At 46.7% G+C, this 24,222-nt stretch overlaps 1 protein-coding gene across 1 annotated transcript in view; it reads left to right on the forward strand.

Moving 5' to 3' along the window:
* UBE2D1 (ubiquitin conjugating enzyme E2 D1) overlaps window positions 1-24,222 on the forward strand; it is a 61,731-nt gene that overhangs the window by 17,451 nt on the left and 20,058 nt on the right. The window contains exons 2-3 of the mRNA XM_030203102.1: window positions 20,282-20,345; window positions 20,430-20,461. Coding sequence (XP_030058962.1) covers window positions 20,282-20,345; window positions 20,430-20,461 — 96 coding nt within the window. The remainder of the gene's footprint in view (window positions 1-20,281; window positions 20,346-20,429; window positions 20,462-24,222) is intronic.

The following is a 24,222-nucleotide window of genomic DNA, read 5'->3' on the forward strand; positions in this document are numbered from 1 at the left end:
TCTATGGGGGGTATAATACATGGCTGACTCCCAGATCCCGTTCCCACCGTTGGGTATATCTCAGGATAGGGATCTTGATAATACAGCATATAAGCAATAGACACAACCGCTAGAATTCCCATTCGGTGTGTGCACTCCAGTGCTGTGACCTCTATTATTATTATTTGTACCCCGCGCTTTCCCACACATTGCAGGCTCAATGCGGCTTACATAGTTAATACAATTACAATAGCAAGGTCTTAAGGAGAATGTTATAAGCAGTGAAAGTGAGGTTTTAAGAATATGTTGAGTATGCAAAGGTAAACAAGGTAGGATAAGCAAAAGGAAGAGAGATTGGTAGGGGTGAGGAGAGGATGGATGGAGAAGGAAAAGATAAAGGGCAAAGGATGGAAGGAAAAATAAGAGCATAAGGAGATTGGGAGATAGTCTAAGGTATAGTAATCATCAGGACCGGGATTCAGAGGAAGGGTTTAATAGTTAAGTAGAGTCATTCTAGACCTCTAGGGCTAGTTCCTCCTTAGCTCTGCAGTATATAGAATCCCGTATCCGCCTATAGTGAAACTGGTAGGTCAGAATCAGCCTGGAGGTCCGTCAAGGATACCATCGTCCCTTCCTCCCAGATTTGTTGTAGTTGGGTGAGGCCCTGCTGTTCCCAAAGTTTATATATAATATATATATATATTAGTCTGCCCCGAGAGGGAAGCCTGGGGCAGCACATATCGCCGTTTGTCAAAAATAGTCAGCTTGGGGAAAGTTTCTGGCGAATGGCGCACCAGGTTTGTAGTAGAAAACAGCACCGTTGGTGGGGCCTGCCCCCAGGAGTGCAGTCGGTGATCCACTCAGCAAGCAATCTCAATTGTGCTGCTTGAAAACAGAGGAAAAAATTTGGAACTTCCATGCCTCCTTTTAGCTTAGGTTGATAGAGAACATCTTCATGTACCTGTGGTGGCTTACGTTTTCATGTGTAGGCAAAAACTTTTTGATTGAGCTGACAGAAAAATTGTTTGAGTAGGCAACAGCAATGCTAGGAAAATATATAGAAGTTTAGGCAAAATCATCCTTTTAAAGGAGGAGGAAGTGACGTAATCGGATCGCATGGTGGCTTAGCCACATAGCTCTCTCCCCCAACTCCACTATTTAGCAAAAATAAGCGAATTAACGGACTAAATAAACTGATAAACGGGGTGAATTTGTCTTCTGAACGACTGAAGAGATGAGTAAAGCTGCTTCCAATCGAAAAAAAGAGGCGGACAAGACGGAGAAGTTTGGCGAACAGGGCCGCTAAACAGCACGAGTCTCCCGAGCGCGCGTACATGTCGGACTCGGACTCAGCGTTGTCTGTCGAATGTGTGAGCTCCCCCCCCACCGCAAAAAGGCATGTCTAGTGAACTCCGGAAATTTCTATCAACTATCCAGACAGAGATTAAACAATCTAAGGTTGAAATCTTAAGAGCGGATGGACACATTGAGCTCGGACTTACGAGAACTCGGCGGCAGGGTGGAGGAGGCAGAGCTGAAACTGGACGAGCATGCGGAGTCCTTAAACAGACACGCCAACAAGCTGCAAGAGCTCGAACAAAAAAATGAACAGCTGGAATACAAACTTGACGACCTTGAGAATAGGGGACGGAGAAACAATCTCCGTTTCAGAGGTGTCCCTGAGGGAGGCGACTCCGAGAACGTGGCGGAGATTGTACATTCGCTGTGCTCTAAATTGTTGGATTCTGAGGCAGGGGCCACAAGTTGTGAGCTGGATAGAGCTCATAGAGCTCTGGGAGCGCGCAAGGAACAGCAAGCACGGGGGGGTATTGTGCATTTTCACAAATATGAAATTAAAGAGAGAGGTGGCTGCCAGACGGGTAAAGAGCCTGGACTATAATGGTACTCAGATCCAGGTTTACCAGGATCTATCGCAATACACTTTGCAGTTGAGGAGACAGATGAGACCTGTGTTGGAGATCCTGAACAAGAATCAAACCCAATACAGATGGGGCTTCCCCTTTTCTCTGAACTTCAGTCTGAATGGCAATAAACACAGGGTGCAGACCTTGCAGGAAGCGTGGGAGGTTCTTCGTGCTGCAGAATTGGTATCTGCCAAGATACCTCCCGGAGCGGTGACTCCCTCTACCAGAGCGAATTTGCAAAGATGGCAGAGAGTTCCGGACTCTACAAAGCGAGGCAGTCAGAAACGTTGACCTGGACTAAATAGGTTGGACTGTGATGCTGGGACATTGTGCTCAGGGAACTGAAGAGGGGAGGGAACTCCTATTTGGAGAATGTTTCCTTGGGCTGGTAAATTATACCAAATTCGCTCTATAGACTGTAATTAAAGGTGTGCTGTAAAGTGTTAGTTACTAAACTATAAAAGTATGGGATGCTTGTTCAGACATGTTGGGAGGTAGATTCGCTGTAGAAGTAAACTGGATGTATCAGGGGCTTGACAGGGAGATGGGATACTGTTTGAAGGTTTGATATTGGCTGAGTTAATGCTGTCTGTTAAATACAGGGCTTGGGTTGGGGGGGTGGATGACTGGCTGGGCATGATGTGGACGGTGGGTAGTTTCCTCAGATCCCCAATGGAGGAGGTAGTCCTTCAATTGGTGAAAATGGTTGGGAATGGGAGGGGGCTTTGTAAAGGGGGGGATGGTGGGGAGGTTGGACAGGGTAGGATGGGGGGGGAGGAGGGCATGGTGGATACATCAATGGATAACACTATCTGGCAAAGCACAGAGCTGTCCCGGAGAGAGAGAGAACTGGAAAATTCCAGTGTGTCACTATATGTTGGGCACAGACTTAAAGATGTTATCTTATAATGTAAAGGGGCTGAACATGCCTCAGAAACGGCAGAAACTGTTTGCAGAGTTGACAGCATAGGCCCCATGTGGTTCTTTTACAGGAAACTCATTTGAGGAATAGACATGAAAGGCTTCTCTCACACTCGGACTATCCAGTGGCATACTTTGCTTCTGCAGAGGGGACAATAAAGGGAGGGGTAGCGATATTAATACACAACACAGTAGGGGCACAGGTGGTCAAGGTCAAGAGGGACTCGGGCGGACGCTATATCTTCTTACATATTAAAGTTAACCAAGTTGATCTAACAATTGCATCTATCTACGCTCCGAACTCGGGGCAGGCGGGCTTCTTTGCGAGATTGAAGACCTCTTTGGCCACATTTGTACAGGGCTCCTTGGTCCTGGGAGGGGATTTCAATGCCGTAATGAATCCGGTTCTTGACCGTTCTGGAGCCACAAGCAGTGAGGGACAGAGGGACTCTTTGGCGCTTAGATCCTTGGCACAGTCACTTGGGACGGTGGACTTATGGAGGGTAAATCATCAGAGGGTAAGGGACTATACATTCTATTCCCCAGTACATCACTCGTACTCCCGTATAGACTATCTCTTCTTAGATGTAGCTTTAGTGGAGTGGGATCCTGAGGCGGGGATAGGCCGTGTGACTCTCTTTCGGACCATGCCCCGGTATGGGCTACGCTACCTAATATAAGGGCTGAGAAAAAGGAAAAGAGGTGAACTTTGAATACGGGCCTTTTGCAGGAGGAAGCTATAGTGGCAGGATATAGAGCAATGTTGAAAGAATACCTTGAATTTAACTTAGAGTCGGTGTCTTCTCTTGGTACAGTATGGGATGCCATGAAGGCGGTGTCCAGGGGCTACTTTTTGCAATTGGCCAGTAAAAAATCTAAGGCCCGTAAAGCACAAATAGCGAACTGCACAGAACGCATTCGCATACTAGAAGCACAACATAAAGCTAGTGGGTCGTCCCGGGTCTTGAGACAGTTAAGTGACCAAAGACTGCTGTTTGATTCCATTTACTCTGAGCACCTTAACATGATTCAAGCTAAGACCAAGGTGAGCTCGTATGAATCTGCAAATAAGGTAGGACGACTCCTAGCCATTCGGATGCATAGGCAAAAAGTCGAGCGCACTATACTAAAGATACGAGATGTTGGCGGGACTGTTTTGGGTAAATCTGAACAAATTTGCACTTGTATACCCCGGAAATTAATCCATCTGTGGAGTTAATAGATCAATATTTGGGAGACAGTGAGTTGGCCTCCTTGAGCCACCAACAGCAGCAAATGTTAGATGAACTGGTCACCCCTCGAGATATCCAAGTGGCTATTAGAAGCTTACCATCTAGTAAATCACCTGGTCTGGATGGCTTACCTAATGAGTTTTAAAAGCAATTTGCTCCCGAGTTAGCCCCCCTATTGGCAGATGTGTTTAATCAGGTGGGGAAGGGGGGTGGTTCCTTGCCTTTGTCCATGATGGAGGCATGGATGGCCGTCTTACCCAAGCCAGGAAAAGACCACATGGAGTGTGGATTTTATAGACCTATATCTGTATTAAATGCAGATGTAAAAATGTTGGCTAAGGTGCTGGCAAGCCGTTTGGCCCAAATTCTCCCGACGCTCATTCATCCAGCAGGTGGGTTTTGTGCTTCACCGCAAAGCCATGGACAACATCAGGAGGGTGGTAGATATCATGCATCTGGCTAAAAGAAATCGGAAACCGCTATGTCTTTTGAGCCTTGATGCGAAAAAAGCTTTTGATCGGGTTCACTGGTCTTTCATGCATAAGGTCTTGGAGTCTATGGGGTTTGGAGTACAGTTTAAACGATGGATTCAGGCCTTCTATGAGACTGCAAAGGCCTGCGTTCGGGTTAATGGAGGTAACTCAGAACTCTTCACATTGTACAGGGGGACTAGGCAGGGTTGTCCTCTGTCTCCGTTACTGTTCGCTATGGTGATGGAGCCGTTCGCAGCTCGGATACGACTCGACCCTAACATAACGGGGGTGCGGGTTGGGGACAGAGTTCATAAACTGGCTCTTTTTGCAGATGATGTTTTACTGACGGTGACTCATCCCCAGTCCGCATTCCTGCATCTCGAGCGAATGATAGCAGAATACTTTGCAGTATCTGGATTCCAGGTTAATATGGCAAAATCTGAGGCGCTGAATGTGACATTATCAGAGGATGTGGTGGAGTCTTTAAAAGGAACCTCCCTCTTTCGGTGGGCACGCACACACATTAAATACTTGGGTGTAAATTTGACTAGAGACCTCACGGAACTCTTTAATGCCAATTATAAGGGACTAGGTAGGATTATCGGGGAAGAACTGGAGAGATGGGGAGACATGGCATTTTCATGGTTTGGCAGAATAGCTATTCTTAAAATGAACATCTTACCTCGTTTGCTGTACCTTTTCCAGGTGCTGCCTGTGATGATGCCCAGACGATTTTTAGCTAACTTACAAGATAAACTGGTGCGGTTCGTCTGGGCAGGAAAGCGTCCTCGGCTAGTGAGGTCCTTATTATACAGGGATAGGAAGAGAGGTGGGTTAGGCGTCCCCAACATTGCTTGGTACTATAGAGCAGCGCAGGGGAAGGCAGCACTCGAATGGTATCAAGACTACCCAGATCGTCAATGGGTACACATAGAGCAATGCTCACTGGGGGAGACCCCATTGGGTGCGCTAATGTGGTTGCCACGGCCCTTTCGTAAATTGGGGGAGGGAACATGCCCCTCGGTGATTCTAACCCTTCACTACTGGGATAATCTGTTCCCTCAGAGGCACTGTATTCTGACTAGGCATACTCCTATAGCATTTAATCCTATGTTCCTACCGGGAACTACCAAGGGGGTGTTCACCAAAAGGCATGAGGTAGGGGTGAGAACGTGGGGCCAGCTCTTTGAAAACGATTCTCTGTTACCCTTTGGAGCCCTGAGGGACAGTTACCCTGGAGTTGAGGGAGGGGAGTTTGCCTACTGTCAATTGGCACACCTACTGCAGACCAGGGCGGTGCATGAGGTGGTGCAACGTAAGAAACTGGATTTGGAAGAGATTTGTGAGAAGCTCTGCTCCTCTCGTGGCCTGATCAGTCACCTCTATCAAAGCATAAGCCACCAGTCGGCTTGCAGTGGTGTCCATAGGGGGAGGTGGGAGAAGGAACTAGGGAGGACTTTGAGAGAAGACGAGTGGGAGAGACTGGAAAGAGGGGCAGTGGGGGTGTCTGTCCATACTCCTCTGCAGGAGAATGCAGTGAAGGTGCTAAACAGGTGGTATCTTACGCCTGCCCGCCTGCAGAGGATATTCCCGAACTGTTCGGATAGATGCTGGAGGAAGTGTGGTCACGGGCACCATGGGGCATATATGGTGGGACTGTGTCAAGGTTCGAGCATTCTGGAGGGCGGTCCACTTCAGGCTTCAGAATTGGTTGGGGTGCACAATTCCTTGGGCTCCTGAGGTTTTCTTGTTTTCTGCCCGGATAGCACGCTTAGCGCCACATCAGCAGAAACTGGCGAATCATATAGTTGCCACAGCAAGGGTGGTAGTGGCTTCCAGTTGGAGACGTGAGGGAGTACCCCCGGTGGCTAAGTGGCTGTATAAACTGAGGTATGTGAGAGAGATGAAGAGATTACTTGCTGAGCGTAAGCACCACATGGGGAAGTGGCACTTAGTATGGAATCAAATTCCGGACGATGCTCTGTGATACCTTACTGGTTGCTGAAGTGATTGTACTGAAGGTATTCAGGCCATTGTACCCACCATGGGATGGGTTGGGGGGGGGGGAGGGGAGAATTTAAAAACTTAAAATTTGGAAAAATCTGAAGTTTTGTACTGTTTTTGAAGATAGGCGAAACTGCTGAGTGCCATACGGAAAGGAGGATTCCTTGATGTTCAGTATCAGTAGTGGAACATTGCTTCTTGTTTGACAATCTTGTGTATCATTTTTTTTTTCTGACCTTCTCTTGTTGTGACTGTACAGTTTCGTTGCACAATAAAGACTTCTTGCAAAAAAAAAAAATCATCCTTTAAATTGCATGCACTTCTGCAACATTCTAACTCAAGGAATAGCTCCTGTGGTGGTGACGTGAAAATGTAGGTAGCAAAAAAAGAGAAGAATTCAGTATATAATTTATTTATTTGTTACATTTGTATCCCACATTTTCCCACCTATTTGCAGGCTCATGTGGCTTACATAATACTGGAATGGCAATTGCTGTTTCCAGTGTGAACAAATACATTGTGCTGTAGTGGTAGGAAGAAGTTTATATGGCAAAGCCATAGAATAATCCTGATGGAAAGAGTATTGTGAACACGCGTGCTTTGCTTTTCATGTGTTGCCAAGATCGGTCTTTTAGGTTGGTTCAGGATGGTATGCCTTTTTGAACAGGGTGGTTTTTAGCATGTTCCGGAAGTTTAGGTGGTTGTATATGGTTTTCACTGCCTTTGGTAGCGCGTTCCACAGTTGTGTGCTTATGTAGGAAAAGCTGGATGCATACAGTGGGGGAAATAAGTATTTGATCCCTTGCTGATTTTGTAAGTTTGCCCACTGACAAAGACATGAGCAGCCCATAATTGAAGGGTAGGTTATTGGTAACAGTGAGAGATAGCACATCACAAATTAAATCCGGAAAATCACATTGTGGAAAGTATATGAATTTATTTGCATTCTGCAGAGGGAAATAAGTATTTGATCCCCCACCAACCAGTAAGAGATCTGGCCCCTACAGACCAGGTAGATGCTCCAAATCAACTCGTTACCTGCATGACAGACAGCTGTCGGCAATGGTCACCTGTATGAAAGACACCTGTCCACAGACTCAGTGAATCAGTCAGACTCTAACCTCTACAAAATGGCCAAGAGCAAGGAGCTGTCTAAGGATGTCAGGGACAAGATCATACACCTGCACAAGGCTGGAATGGGCTACAAAACCATCAGTAAGACGCTGGGCGAGAAGGAGACAACTGTTGGTGCCATAGTAAGAAAATGGAAGAAGTACAAAATGACTGTCAATCGACAAAGATCTGGGGCTCCACGCAAAATCTCACCTCGTGGGGTATCCTTGATCATGAGGAAGGTTAGAAATCAGCCTACAACTACAAGGGGGGAACTTGTCAATGATCTCAAGGCAGCTGGGACCACTGTCACCATGAAAACCATTGGTAACACATTACGACATAACGGATTGCAATCCTGCAGTGCCCGCAAGGTCCCCCTGCTCCGGAAGGCACATGTGACGGCCCGTCTGAAGTTTGCCAGTGAACACCTGGATGATGCCGAGAGTGATTGGGAGAAGGTGCTGTGGTCAGATGAGACAAAAATTGAGCTCTTTGGCATGAACTCAACTCGCCGTGTTTGGAGGAAGAGAAATGCTGCCTATGACCCAAAGAACACCGTCCCCACTGTCAAGCATGGAGGTGGAAATGTTATGTTTTGGGGGTGTTTCTCTGCTAAGGGCACAGGACTACTTCACCGCATCAATGGGAGAATGGATGGGGCCATGTACCGTACAATTCTGAGTGACAACCTCCTTCCCTCCGCCAGGGCCTTAAAAATGGGTCGTGGCTGGGTCTTCCAGCACGACAATGACCCAAAACATACAGCCAAGGCAACAAAGGAGTGGCTCAGGAAGAAGCACATTAGGGTCATGGAGTGGCCTAGCCAGTCACCAGACCTTAATCCCATTGAAAACTTATGGAGGGAGCTGAAGCTGCGAGTTGCCAAGCGACAGCCCAGAACTCTTAATGATTTAGAGATGATCTGCAAAGAGGAGTGGACCAAAATTCCTCCTGACATGTGTGCAAACCTCATCATCAACTACAGAAGACGTCTGACCGCTGTGCTTGCCAACAAGGGTTTTGCCACCAAGTATTAGGTCTTGTTTGCCAGAGGGATTAAATACTTATTTCCCTCTGCAGAATGCAAATAAATTCATATACTTTCCACAATGTGATTTTCCGGATTTAATTTGTGATGTGCTATCTCTCACTGTTACCAATAACCTACCCTTCAATTATGGGCTGCTCATGTCTTTGTCAGTGGGCAAACTTACAAAATCAGCAAGGGATCAAATACTTATTTCCCCCACTGTAAGTAGATTTGTATTTAAGCCCTTTGCAGCTTGGGTAATGTAAGTAGAGGTGTGATCGTGTTGAAATGGAGGGGGTTTTGGTTTGTAGGTCGATCTATCATGTATCCTGGCGCTTCGCCATAGAGAATTTTATGAACCATGGTGCATACTAAACCCATTTAGTATTTTTTCATTTTTTCATTTTGCTTGTGTCGTCTCCTTTTTTGATTTTTATATTTTATTTATAATTTTGTTTTTTATATTTTTTTCTCCCTTCAGTATATTTTGCATTCTCTACTTTTTAGAATTTTCCTGTTTCTATTGTTTTTTGTTCATTTTTGGTTTTTCCTCATTTTTTCCTTTGCTCTTTTTTTGTGTCATCTTCGCTGTTTTTGATTGTTATTATCTTTTGCGAAGACAGGTTTCTTCTGTATTTTTGATGGCAGATTTTAAAGGCAATGCGTTCTTTGATTGGGAGCCAGTGTAGTTTTTCTCGGAGGGGTTTCGCACTTTCGAATCGTGTTTTTCCAAATATGTGTCTGGCTGCCATGTTTTGAGCAGTTTGAAGTTTCTTAAGGTTTGTTCTTTGCAACCTGCGTAGATTCCATTGCAGTAGTCTAGTTGACTTATTACCATTGATTGTATCAGGTTGCGAAAGGTATCCCTCGGGAAGTATTGTTTCATGCATTTGAGCTTCCACATTGAGTGGAACATTTTCTTTGTGGTGGATTTTACTTGGCTCTCCAGTGTTAGGTTGCAGTCTATTATGACGCCAAGGATTTTCAGGCTGTCTGATATGGGGAGGGTGTGACCTGGGGTGTCGATGCTTGTGGGGTTGTCCTTGCTGTGTTGGGATGAGACGACAAGGCAGTGTGTTTTTTTTTTTTTTTTTTTCTTTGTTGAACTTTAGTTGAAATGCATTGGCCCCATAAGTCATGGGGGCAGTTCGCTCTTGCAGGTATTTACGAAGGTCTTCAGGGTTACTGAAGGGTCTTGATGGTATTGCGGTATTTGTTTTTCATTTTTGCCAGGTACGTTAACCCATACTGCGCCCCTATAGACTTGAATTTGGGCCTCAGATCGAGAACTCTGTGCCTGTAACCTTGCAGTGGTACTAGCAAAGTCTGGAATGAAAAATCTTCTTACCTTGATAAGATATTTGCCTTGGGCAATTTGTAAAATTTGCAGTATTTTATTGTAATGTAGAAGTTAAGAATTGTGGCCCACAGGTAGGTCAAGCCTTTTGCAGGCCTGATTGATATCCTGTGTGCATGCTCAATTTTCCAAAGAGGGATTAAATTCTATGTTTAGCATTTGTGGGATGAAAGTAAACAAAAATTACAGCATATCGGAGCCTTCACTATTCTCTAGAACACCCAGAATTTGAGTGTTTCTTCTTAGGCAGTTGGCCAGATTGGTGATTTCAGTCTGCAGTGGTTTCCATTCTTTGGATTTGCGTGTGCACGGCCTGTGCATCTTGTGCCGCCATGTGCTCCTCGAGGAGCTCTAGGCACACATTATAGCAAGAGAGAAGCATGGACATTTCAGAGACTTCAGATTTCATCTGTAGCAGAGGTTTTATTTTGCATCACGTCTCTGAGGAGTTTGATATCTGCAAGAGATGACCACTGCTGTCACGTCTGTGGCCGTGACCACCCTCAGACTTACCTTATTTCTGGGGGTTAGTATCTTGTGCTGGCTTCTTGTCTGTTTCTGTGTGCTGATTACTTCACTAGACCTCACCTGTGTGGGCTATGCCTCTCTGGGGAGCCAGCATCTAAGATGGCTTCCGCCTGTTCTGTTCCAGCTTCCAAGATGGCTCCTGTCCTTCCTGTGTGTGCACTTCCCATGTGTGTCAAGCCTCTCTTTGGTGTCAAGTGTGTTTCCTGCTCCTGCCCTGCTGTAGGTGACGTCATCAGTGAGAGCCTTCATAAGGAAGTACTGTACTGGCATTCAGGGCCTTTGCATTGTGTTATGCCAAAAGGTTGTCAGGTTAGTGAGTGTACTGTTGCGCTGCCACATAGCCTTTCTCTGGGGCTCTTGCCCATCTGCTTTCATGTCTGTGGACTACTAGTCCTTCTGTGTGGGCTCTTGCCCTTCTGCTTGTGTCTGTGGACTGCTAAGCCTTCTGGACTGAATCTTCAGCCTTTGTGGGTTCCCTGTCTGTTAGGAGCTGCTGAAGCTTCAGCCTGTGTTTGATCCCTGTGTGTGTTTGGAGCTATTTAGCTTCCAACCTTTGTTTGTTCCCTGTCAGTGGTTGGTAGCTCCTGGAGCTTCAGCCATTGCCCTGACCTTTGCTAGTGCCTGGTTTATTCTCTGCTGCCGGTCTCTGACTATTGCCTGAACCCGGATAATCTCTGCCTGCTGCCTGTCTCTGACTATAGTCGGAACCTGATAACTCTGTGTGCTTTTGCCAAGCTTGTCTGCATATCTTGAACCCTGCTTCAGCCAAACTTGTATGTATGTCCTGACCTCTGCTTCTGCCCAGCTTATGTGTATCTCCTGTTTCCTGCTTCTGCCTAGCTAGGGTATTTCCCGAACCCAGTTTCTGCCAAGCTTGTATGTGTTTCCTGACCCCTGCCTCTGCCAGGCCTGTATGTGCCTCCTAGCCTCTGCTTTGCCAAGCTTGTATGTGTTTCCTGACCCCTGCCTCTGCCAGGCCTGTATGTGCCTCCTAGCCTCTGCTTTGCCAAGCTTGTATGTGTATCCTGACCCCTGCCTCTGCCAGGCCTGTATGTGCCTCCTAGCCTCTGCTTTGCCAAGCTTGTATGTGTATCCTGACCCCTGCCTCTGCCAGGCCTGTATGTGCCTCCTAGCCTCTGCTTTGCCAAGCTTGTATGTGTATCCTAGCCCCTGCTCCTGCCTAGTCTAGTTCTGTGCCAAGCCTCCCTCGTGTATCCTAGACCCAGGGTGGGTCCTCTGGGTCTTCAGTTCCTGCCCTGTCCTGCTGGCCACCCGCACTTGGGAGCTCAACTCCTGAAGAACGGTGGTCAAGCGCAGGTGAATCTGTTCCTGTTCTGCCTGTTCTAGTTGCCTGCCTCAGTTACTACTCCAGTCCAGAGTTCCAGGGTGGTCTTGCCTACCTCTGCCGCTCCTCAGCAGTGGCCCAAGAGCTCACGCATTCCGGTTCTGCCTCGAGAACCCGACAACTGCAGCTGTGAATCTGAGGTCGAGCACTTTTTTGTGGGGGTGTCAGAGTCTGATTTGGAGCGCTTCATTGCAGAAAAAATAGCTTCCTTGTCATCAAGCAGATGAATCCATTACGAGTGGGTTGTGTCCATCAACCAGCAGGGGGAGATAGAGAATACTGAAGAGGCACTATGGTTTTTCAGTGCTCTCTAGCTCCCCAGCAGGGTGGACGCAGCTTATTCAGCTCCTTCAGAAAATCTGCCTGGGGTGGCTCCTGTGGTGTTGCCAGTTGTAGCCAGGGGTGTTGTGGCCGGTGGTGCCCACTTTAAAGGCACATAGGTACGCCCTTTCCCTGCCTTACCCGGCTCCCGATGTGGATGTAGACACTTAGGTTAGCCCTGTCCCTGTCTTTGCCCACGCTGTGGATGCAGGCACATAGGTTCGCCTTTTCCCATGCTACTGATCCTCGAGTGGAAAAATTTGCCTCTTGCGCTGTTGCCTCTAACTTTCCTCACAGCGTTAAAAAAAAAAAAAAAAAAAGTCTGTAGCGCTGCGATACCAGAAAAGAGGTGTTCTTCTGATTGTGCAGCGGATCGGAGCTCTGTGGACTCGGTCTGGGGAGATAAGAGCATTTTGTAGCTCCTCCGGGGAGGGCCCGCGTTTGGGACGATTTTGGCGTGAATCCTCCATTTTTAATTTCCCGCCGTTTTCAGCGATGGCTGCGGAGGTTAAGCGCTGTTCCCGTTGTGGCAAGCGCAGATCAGCAGCAGGGCTCTGTAAATCATGCTCTTATGACAGAGCCGGACTGAGCATGGCGAGCGAAGTTTCTTCCCGCTCCGTGGAGCTGGCGCCATTTTGGAACAGCATGGTGCGACTCCCGCTGAGGCAGAGGGGTTTGAGCCTGGAGGGGAGCCTCGTATGGAGGCTGATATGAGAGCTATTACCCCCAGACTGGAACGGGGAGACCAGGACGAGCCATTCTCCCCTGAGTATGTTTTGCTGCTGCATAAAGCATTTATGTTAAAGAGCTCTCCCACAGGAGTCTCAATCGGCCCAGCTGCCTGTGTCCCCTCCAGTGGAGCCCAGCCTTGAATTGCAGTCAGGTGCGTTTTCCCCTGACAGATGGCCATAGGACAAGCGCAGAAGGGTGGATTCCCCTTCAGAGAGTGGCGCCCCCCCCTCCCCCCGTGGTCGGGATGTGAGGAGTCTAAGGGGTCTGGCAGGCCCTCGTGGTCTGGAGAGCCAGAGGAAGATGCAGGATTGCCATTGGATCCAGATGATCCTTCCGCGGTGAGCATTTTCCACCGTGATGAGCTGCCAGTGCTTATTTCTAATGCATTGCAGGCCCTCAATAATGAAGATCCTGCGAGTGCTGAAGTCTCCTTCTAATCCAAGGATGACAAGTACTAAGAAGCCTGCTCGAGCCTTTCCTTTGCATGACTCCATCCAAGAGCTTATTTCGGCTCAATGGGCTGACCCCGAGGGGCCTTTGAAAGTTGCCAGGGCTATGGGGCAATTATACCCTCTAGGTGAGGAGCATTTGGCGCGCCTAGCTGTGCCTAAAGTGGATGCCCTAGTCACGGCTGTGACAAAGAGAACTACCCTCCCAGTTGAAGGAGGAGTTGCCCTGAAGGACATGCAGGACCGACGCCTTGAATCAGCTATAAAGCGGTCCTTTGAGATTTCAGGCCTATCCTTACGGGCGTCTGCATGCAGCTGTTACGCTGCCCGAGCCTGCCTTGCTTGGTTACAACAGGCAGTGGAACAGCCCAGAGATGGAGCGGAGCCCCTTGCGGAGGTGGCACCGCAGCTGGAGTTGGCCTTGTCTGTCTTGGCTGACGCCCTTTATGATCTGGTCAGAGCTTCGGCTAAGCAGATGGCTGTGGCGGCTCGCCGCCTGTTGTGGCTACGGCAGTGGGCGGCTGACATGGCCTCTAAGCAAAGGTTGGTGAAGTTGCCCTTTAAAGGCCTTCTATTTGGTGAGGAGCTGGAGAACATTGTTAAAGGCCTGGGGGATGCTAAACCCCAACATTTACCCGAGGATAGGCCGCAGCCTTCCTCCAAGGGTCAGGCGGTTCCCTCCTCTTACAGACCTCGCTTTCGTGAAGCTAGAAGGTACCGCCCGGGGTGTTCTGCTGGGTTTACTTCACGTGCCTGTTTTCAGCAGAGGAACTCCTTTTGCTCGGACAAATGTTCCACAGCAGCTGGCTCAAGGCCTGGAGTTCAAGGGCGACCCTCTCAATGATGGTGCGCCGGCCCCCTCCTCGATTCCTGTGATAGGACGACTTTCCCTATTTCTCGAGAAGTGGGCCAAGATTACCTCAGATCAGTGGGTCTTGGACCTGATCAGAGAAGGCTACAGAATAGAATTCAATGCCCCGATAAGAGACGTGTTTGTGGAGTGCCGATGCGGTTCTGCCGCCAAATGGGTGGCGGTAGAGGAGACCTTTGCAAGGCTTGATTCACATTGGGGCGGTTTCCCCTGTGCCTTCTGCCAAATGCGGCTCTGGCTGTTACTCCATTTTCTTTGTGGTGCCGCGAAAAGGAGGGTCTTTTCGGCCTATCCTAGACTTAAAACAAGTCAACAAGTCTCTGAAAACCTGTGGCATTTTCATATGGAAACCCTGTGCTCCGTCATAGTGGCGGTACAGCCAGGAGAGTTTCTCATGTCTCTGGACCTGAAAGAAGCTTACTTGCACATACCAATTTGGCCCCCGCACCAGAGGTTTCTGCGTTTTGCGGTGATGGGAAAACATTTCCAGTTTCGGGCCTTGCCTTTTGGCCTCGCCACAGCTCCCCGAACCTTTTCCAAGTTAATGGTGGTAGTAGCCGCTTTTCTCAGGCGAGAGGGTATCCGGGTTCACCCGTACCTAGACGACTGGCTCATCAGAGCAGACTCTGCAGAAGAGTCATCAGGTTACAGCCAGAGTGGTCTCAGTACTGCAATTGCTGGGCTGGGTCGTCAATATAGCCAAAAGTCACCTGACCCCCCTCTCAATCTCTAGAATATTTGGGGGTCCGGTTCGACACAGCCTCGGGGATGGTCTTCCTACCCGAGCAAAGGCGGTGCAAGCTTCAGAACCAGGTCCGTCTGCTCCTGAGGATGCCTCGCCCGCGAGCTTGGGACATAGTCCAGCTGTTGGGGTCGATGACAGCCAGTTTGGAAGTGATGCCTTGGGCGAGAGCACACCTGAGACCTCTGCAGTGTTCCTTGCTTCAACGGTGGTCTCCAATATCTCAGGATTATCAATGCAGACTCATGTGGCTCCCTGCGGCCCGGCTCAGTATGGAGTGGTTGCTCTCAGCATGCTGCGGCGAGGAATGCCGCTAGCGCTCCCCGATTGGTGCCTGGTGGTAACAGATGCCAGCCTGAAGGGCTGGGGTGCACATTGCCGGGGAAGCCATGCCCAGGGTCTTTGGCCACCCGAGGAGTCGGTGTGGTCCATCAATCGCTTGGAGTTGAAAGCGATTTTCCAGGCGCTTCTGGCCTTTCAGTTGATCCTGGAAGGATTGACTGTCAGAGTTCTGTCGGACAACATGACAGCAGTGGCCTACATAAATGGGCAAGGAGGCACTCATTGCCTAGCACTAGCAGCGCAGGCCGCGCAGATTTGCCACTGGGCCGAGCTTCATCTGCAGTTTGTCAGCAGCTCATATTGCAGATCAGAGCAACATGCAAGCCGATTATTTGAGTAGGCATCAAATCGACCCAGCGGAATGGGAACTTGCAGACGAAGTATTCCTGCAGAGATATGTGCCAAATGGGGAAAGCCCATAATGGATCTTATGGCGTCAAGCACAAATGCCAAAGTTCCGTGCTGCTACAGCAGATGGAGAGATCCTCGCTCGGCAGGGTTGGATGCCTTGGCTCAACCCTGGCCTCAGGGCCTCCTGTATGTGTTCCCTCCGTGGCCCTTGATAGGGCGAGTACTCCTGCGGATTCAGCTCCACCAAGGAGAGATGGTTCTCATTGGCCCAGGAGGCCGTGGTATGCGGACCTCTGGCGGATGCTGGTAGAGGATCCCCTGCCGTTACCTCTGGTACCGAACCTGTTGTCACAGGGCCTGGTGACCATGGAGGACGCCTGCCGCTTTGGTCTTAACGGCATGGCTATTGAGAGGGCGCAATTGAGAGACAAGGAATATTCCAGTAAAGTCATTTCCACTCTCCTACAGGCCCGCAAGCGTTCCACTTCCTTGGCTTATGCCAGGATTTGGCGCCAATTTGAGGCTTGGTGCGCTGCTAAAGCGATTACACCCATGCGGGCTTCTATCTCGCCGATACTTGACTTTTTGCAGGATGGTTTACAAAAAGGCTTGGCCTATAATTCCCTGCGTGTTCAAGTGGCAGCCTTAGCATGTTTTTGAGGGAAGGTCACTGGCCTCTCTCTGGCTGCTTGCCCGGATGTGACATGGTTTCTTAGAGGGGTGTTTCGGCTCCGTCCTCCCGTGCAGGCTCCGTGTCCAGCCTGGAACCTGGGGTTAGTTTTAAAGGCCCTTCAGTGTTCGCCCTTCGAGCCGCTTAGGCGAGCTTCAGAGAAGGATGTGAACTTAGACGGTCTTTTTGGTGGTCGTGACATCAGCGAGACGGGTATCTGTGCTCCAGGCGCTGTCCTGTTGAGACCCATTTCTGCAATTCTCAGAGTCCGGAGTAATGGTACGTACAGTGCCTTCCTTCATGCCTAAGGTGGTTTCAGCGTTTCACCTAAACCAGCCTATTTTCCTGACCTCCTTTTCTAAAGAGGAGTTTCCAGAAGCCTATGGGCAGTTGCACCTTCTGGATGTGCGAAGGGCTCTGTTGCAATATCTGCGCATGTCAAATGCCTTCAGGACCTCTGACCATCTTTTTGTTCTTTTGTCAGGTCTGCGCAGAGGGTCTCCAGCGTCTAAGGCCACTATAGCCCGTTGGCTCAAAGAAGCTATCTTTTTTTTTTTTCAGCATATCTGCTATCTGGCCGGCCTCCGCCTGAAGCCTTTAAGGCACATTCCACAAGAGCGATTTCCTCTTCTTGGGCTGAAACTGGAGCACTCTCTCTTTGAGATATGTAGTGCAGCTACTTGAGCTTCTGAGCTGTCATTTGCCCGACATTATAGGCTGGATGTGGCTGCCAGGAGGGACGTGCATTTTGGAGCACAAGTGCTGGTGCGTGGTGTGGCTTGTTCCCACCCTATCTAGGGATTGCTTTGATACATCCCACTCGTAATGGATTCATCTGCTTGATGACAAGGAAGGGAAAATTAGTTTCTTACCTTGGTAATTTTCTTTCCTTTAGTCATAGCAGATGAATCCATGAGCCCTCCCTCAGTGGTTCATTATGTTATTTTTATGTTCAGTTTTTCCTGTAGATATGTTCCCTCATTGGGAGACGTTGGAAAACAGTCTTCAGGATTTCTGTTCAGTTACAGGAGGATGAGTTCATTTCCTCCTTTGAATTATGGCTTCAGTTTTGGGGCGTTCATCCGCTGTGAGGAAAGTTCATGTTATGCTTTGCGGTGTAACACTGCTTTGGATGCTTCATATACTGAAGAGGCAGATGGAGCTAGCTGGCCATGAGGCACTATGGTTTTTTTTTTAGTGCTCTCTATCTCCCCCTGCTGGTTGATGGACACAACCCACTCGTAATGGATTCATCTGCTATGACTAAAGGAAAGAATTACCAAGGTAAGAACCTAATTTTCCCTTCTCAATGGGGATCCAGTTGAATTATTAGAATAGGGGAAAGATGTTGTGCTTGTAGTTACGACAAATAGCTATATTTTGTATAGATGGAAGTTGTTTTGTTTTTTTTTTTCTCAGTGTGTTGGAGGTTGGTGAGCCTGGTAGCTAGGGATTCTCATATGTTGTAAGACTGCTGTTCTGTTTGTCTTTGGAGAAAGCAAAGTTGCCTGTAGTAGATGTTCTCCAAGGACAACAGGCCACAACTACAACATCCCTCCCACCTTCCCTAGGGGTTGTATTCCTTAAACTATTTTTTTTTTCTATACTGCTGGTCCTGTGCACGCTAATATCGGGTGGGAAGGTACCTGTGCATATGTAGTACAGCGCTGCCAAAGTCTTCAGAACACTGAGTAGCATTTGTGCCAGGCTCCATTGGATGACATCACCCATATATGGTAATGTGTCCTTGTTACAGGTGAATAACTAACTTTGCTTTATATGAGATTATGAAAAAATGAAAACTTTGAATTATCCTGTTTTAAGTCCTTTATAACTTCTAAAATTAGATGAGCAATTGTGGCGTTCTCACTGTAAATTCCTAGTTTTGTCTGGCCTTGTTCAATCTGTTATCACTTTGAACCAAGCTTAATGAATTGTAGAATATAAGAAATTATGTTGCTGTTACTGAGATGGAAACCAGAATCAGACTTTTGTATGGGGAAATGCCCTATTTCTGCTCTGTACTTATTGTTGCAAGTGGAAGATATCTGTGGATGTGGATACAAAATATGGTGCTTAGAGCACTGATCAGGCAGCTTGCCAGAGGGGGAGGGGAAAGGATGCAATTTATATTCCCAGGCTATACACTAGAAAACGTGTTCATTTTTTTTTAGTTATCTTCCATGGCAGTTAAATTCCACAGATTTTTTTTATTTTTTTTTTTTATTTTACCGTGGAACATTTAACAAAAAATAAAAAACCTCCCAAAAAACACAATGTTTTCTAGTGTATAGACTGGGAATATGAGTTGCATCCTTCCCCTCCCCCCTCTTTGACAATGCCTGATTAGTAAAGCAAGGGGACCTCTTCACCTTCATCCAGAGTTTTCAGTGAGGGCCTTCTTTTTTTGGTGTCGGGGAGGGGTTGCACCATCTCATCTCTCTCCTCAAGCAGCAGACTGCCTTAAGCCACACGTGAGCCGTGATGGTGCTGGAAGGAGATGAGCTTGGCATACGCTGCTCTTACCTTTAGTTGGGCGGCACCACCTCCTGATCAGTCCTTTAATTTCTTCCCTTGTGACCTGGCAACAAGTAAAGTGCTAAAGCACCTCATTGCTTGCTGCTGCAGTACCAAAGTGTCAAGATAAGAGCCATGAAATCCATTCACACTATGGCAAATCGAGATGAAGTACTTTTATCAACTGCGCAGAGGCATGGGGTGGGGGAGGAAATTGAACACTGATCAGGAGACGGAGCAGCACCACAGCTGAAGGTACGAACAGTGTGCATTGCCTGTGCCTTTTTTCCAGACTATAAAATTTTATTTCTCAAAGCTCTATATTTTTAGGGGTTTTTCAACCCAGCCTTCAGGGCACACCCATCCATTTGGGGTTTTTAGGATATCCCCACTGAACCCCAAGGACTGTGGGATGGGGGAAGAAGTGAGAAGTCTTCCTGAATCCTCTGATTCCCCTCAAACTCCTTTCACAGCTGACCCACTTCAGACACCACCTCACTCCACACTGTACCACCATCACAGGCAGAACTCTTACATGACAAGGGACCCCCCCCCCCCCCCCCCCCCCCCCATTGTGTATTTGACACTCTCCTTGGTCTGTTGCACGCACACACACTCTCACACTTTAGACATCTCACCTACAACATACATTCCCACATATGTCTGCTGGCCTAGATACCTCTATACATCCCATATAAACTGTTCTGCGCTACATACCAAACCACTAGACCCACACATGCTTTATCCCAGATATCCCTCAATTTTCACAGTACTGTCTACCTTGGGAAATCTGTTTATAGGGGCCCATCTTAATTTTTCATTCAGTCCTAGCTATGCCACTGGGTGGAATCTTAAGTATGGAGTACTTGCTTAATATGTGAAACACAAAAACAGAGGACAGCAGATGGAAAACAATTAGAAGTTTGTGGGGATTTTTTTTCTCACCATGCATAATTAAACTGTGGAATATTTTGCTTAAAAATGTGGTCCTTCCTCCAAAGCAGTTTCTGTTTCTATGTGCAACATTCCTCTGTAGTGGTAAATTAGAGGAAGGATAGTGAATGCTAGTTTGCTAGTTCCTGATGGCAGTGTTAATGAAACCAGTACTGCATTGGCTTATGTAGCATTTGCAAGACTGATAAGTGAAATATTTTTGTGTTTGCTTGTTTTTGTCTGTGCAGTGATGCTTATGCTTCAGCATGGTTGGAAATTAAAGAGAAGCAATCTTTCATGCACATTTGATTTTTTAGATTTTTGCACCTGTTTAGAGCATTTTTTTTTCTTTTTACATTTTATGTACAGGTTTAGTTAATATATGCAGAGAATCTAAATTGTAAATGTGATAGTGTGCTGATTTTTACTTTTTTCCTCTTCAGGAGCTGAATGACTTGCAGCGTGACCCACCTGCCCAGTGTTCAGCAGGACCTGTGGGTGATGATTGTAAGTTCCTTTCTTTTCATTGCTGCTGGCTATAAATGAATCTTTCAGAGTTAGCAATTAACCAGCTTTTTTTTTTTTCTTTAGTGTTTCACTGGCAAGCAACTATTATGGGACCTGTAAGTATTTACCTTAACGAGGCATATTTTGAATTAGAAATATTGAGAAAAGGACAGCCAAACAGAACTTAAGGAGTTGATATTCAAAAGAGTTTTAATAGGGCAGGAGAGGCTTCTGCCTGATTATTGCTGGATGGCCAACTCAGGGTGTTTTCAGCAGGTAGTGGCATTGAATATTGTCTGTGATTGCCCTGAATATTGTCTGGTTACTGTCGAGGTAAAGCTTGGGCAGAGCCAGCAATTGACTGGTTAGTGTTGGTGGGGTCAGTTCGCTACCTACTTAAGAAAGTAGATAAAGTTAGGACAACCTTTTGATGTCTTAACTTTATCTGCCAAGCAACCATGCACCAGTCTGAATATCATCCAGTATGTGGTTAGCTGTTACCCAGATATTCAATGCAGGTGTCCAGACATGGCTTGGTATTGAATATCTGAGCGCAATTCAGCTTACAGCTGTAAATGGCTTAAAAGCCATTGGCCCCCTTAAAAAAAAAAAAAAGAGAGAGAAAGGGGTTCAGATCAATGTGAAAGTGTTCTGTTTTTCAACATCATATTCGACCTGTGTTTTAAAAAGGCCCTTATTTTGCCTTGTTTTACGTGATTACAGTAAGGTGCCACCTTGTCATATAAAGTGCTGCTGGGTCAATATGGAGCTCTAGGTTCTTCACAGCAGGTCATTTTTGGTGATTCTGACCAGTCCCAGGTAGAGATCACTAGTTAACTCACCTTTTCTCGTGTCAGGAATAAACTACCGCTTGTATAGGCAGCAGAATGGAGTAGGCCACATAGGACATGGCCCAACAAATATTTTGCCCAAAACAGCATCAGCAACTAGAGTGTGTGGTTTGGGCTTTTTTGGGGGGTGGGTGGGGGGGGGGTGGTTGTAGGGTTTTTTGGCCCCTCCTGCCAGAATGATGTTTCACTACCCCTGACCTATCAAATGTAAACTGGTATATTTGCGTGTTTTTGTTTTGTAAGCTGTGTAAGATTTGGCTATTTGTGTTTTAATTCTGTTTTAATAATTCCATGTATCTCTCATCTTGTACACTTCCTCTTAGCTTTTGGGGCAATGTGGTTTATAAGATTTGACAACAAACAAGTAGGACTGAATTGGGCCTGCAACGGGGTACCACTGAGTGCCAGGATAGAACAGCCATCTCAGATCTCAGAACAAATATACAAAATTTGAGCATGTACAGGCCTTCCTACATGTGTAGTAGTCTTGTTTTTCTGAGCTTTTGGGGTTTTTTTTCCCGTTCTGCTGAACAAATGTGAAAATGCAATTCTCCCTCCATCGTTTGCAGACATTTTCTTTTATCTTACCAGTGTGGTCTTTACTTTGATCTTTTCTTACCTTTAAAATTGAAAAATTATATTCCTCACTGAAGCCATGATGAAAAGCCCACCTAGGATTCAAGCCTGCCCCACCTGGAATAGGATTGCAAATACCAATAACTATGGCATCTGTCATTTTGCCTACCACTAGAATGCCAACTGTTAAGTGTGGAAGGATAGTCCCAGGAAGAAAACTTTTTTTTCTTATCTCAAAAGGATCAGTCTGTTTCAACAGGTACAGAAAAAAACTTTTCTAGATCAGCAAACGTTGATGTTGAGGAAGATCTCCATAAGATAGTCTTTAGGTACGGGAACCAGCTGGCTCTGTGGTCCAGCAGATCATCATCTTGGAAGTTGCCTGTGTCGCATCAGTGGCTGAAAATCTTATCAAAAATTGGGAGCAATTTCAGGTCTTAGCTGATGTCTAGAATCTTTTCAGTAGCCTATCTACCAAGATCCGTCTCAGACCTTTGCCATAATTGTTCACCTAGATCACCCTGTTGCAAAGTGAAACACAACTGCCTTTCAAGATCCTGTCATTCCACTGTTGTCTTTGAGGCAAATTCTGATTCACAAGAGAACCATTCTTTGTCTCCATCTTCTCTGCCCAATTCCAGACTACTGGAAGATGACGGATCCAGAGTTTGACTGACTTCTTCCTTGAGGAAGATGACCTGTCACCAATATTCCTTCAGACCCATTCCTATAAGGAACACCATCACCATGTGAAGAACTCTTACCCCAGATTCCAGTAAGATAGCAAGGGAAGTACTTTCCACTTAAGCAGAAGTTCAGCAGAAATTGTATTTGGTCTACTAAAATTTATCAAAGCTCCCATGGTTGTAGTATGAGTTCATGTGGCAGACTCTGGTTTCAATACACATGCCCAAGAACCCAGACCACAAATAATTTAACCTGTTCAACAAGCATTGATTTATTTTTCATAGTTCAGTGGTAGTTTACTCAACTGACACGTGCAAAAAAAAAAAACAAAACCCCACACAGATGCCTCATCTGAAAAAGATCCAAGACCTAGACCATATGGGAAAGATTTCATGGCTCGGATCTCTGCATGGATGACTTCTAATCAACACTTGGTTAAGGGCATCAGCTTAGAGAACATGTGCAAGCTAAATTGGCAAGTGACAGGGTGAAGATGGGCAATACTCCCCCCCCCCCCCCCCCCCTGTAAGTGTATGCTGCAGTCTCCAAGCCCATATAAAAGATAAGTGAGCGCCATCCATTGTAGGCATTTTTTTTTTTTGCCCTAAGAAAAACTTCCCCTCCCTTTATGAAGCAAACTTGAACAGGTCCAGTGACAAGCTTATTCTAGGTCCTACCTGAGAAAGAAGACAGCCTCAGCAAATTGATCCCGCTCAGTTGAGACTTCGTCTTAGATTTTAGCAAAGTCTGACAGTTTCACATAAACAACTCAAATACCTTTGGTATGGGCCCTAAAGTAAGTGACTGGATTAGGAACTGGTTTAAGAGGAAGGCAACAGAGGATAGTTGTAAATGGAGTGCGAACATGTTTACCAGTGGTGTGCCGCAAGGTTCTGTTCTTTGCCTGGTTGTTAGCCTTCAGCAGTATTGCTTACAAAGATGTTTATCTGGTAGGTTTTGCCTCTTTGCAGATGATATCAAAAATCTGCAATAGGGTGGTTAACACAAGGAGGGGCCTAGCAAAGCTTGAAGAATGGTCCATAATTTGACAGCTAAGATTTAATGCTAAACAATGCATGGCCATGAATTTGGCTGCAGAAATCCAAGAAAAGCAGTGCAGTTTAGGGGTCAAGTACATTTGTTCACGAAAGAGGAAGCTGACTTGGATGTTATATGTGGTGGTGATAAGGTGTCCAAACAAGTAGAAAAGGTGACAGCAAAAGCCAGAAGGATGTTTGGGTGCATAGGAAGAGAAATGGCTAGCAGGAAAAAAGGTTCCTCTATAAATCTTTGATGAAACCTTATTTAGAGTACTGTGTACAGTTGTGGAGCCCACACCTTCAAAAAGATATAAACAGAATGTAATCTGTCCAGAGAGTTGCCACTAAAATGGTCAATGGTCTTCATAATAAAGTGTGATGCGGATATTTTAAATATTTCATGGCATAAATGTACAAGAGGCATACCTCTTTCAATTGAAAAGAAGCTCTGGAATGAGGGGATGGTGGTGAAAGGGGACAGACTCAGGTGTAACCTAAGGAAATACTTAGTGAATTCATGGATCAGCCTCCCAGTGGAGGTGGTTGAGACAAAGATTTTATCTGAATTCAAGCAGGCATAGGACAAGTACAGAGTATCTTGAAGGCATAGTAGATGGCATGGTGTCACGGTTGTGGCCGTGCCCTTATGTTCAGACCTACTGTTTTTCTGTATCTAGCTCTGTGACCTCTCCAGTCTGCTTTTTCCCTATTGATATTCTTCCT

This window comes from Microcaecilia unicolor, chromosome 5 (genome assembly GCF_901765095.1).
Source record: "Microcaecilia unicolor chromosome 5, aMicUni1.1, whole genome shotgun sequence".
Lineage (NCBI taxonomy): Eukaryota > Metazoa > Chordata > Amphibia > Gymnophiona > Siphonopidae > Microcaecilia > Microcaecilia unicolor.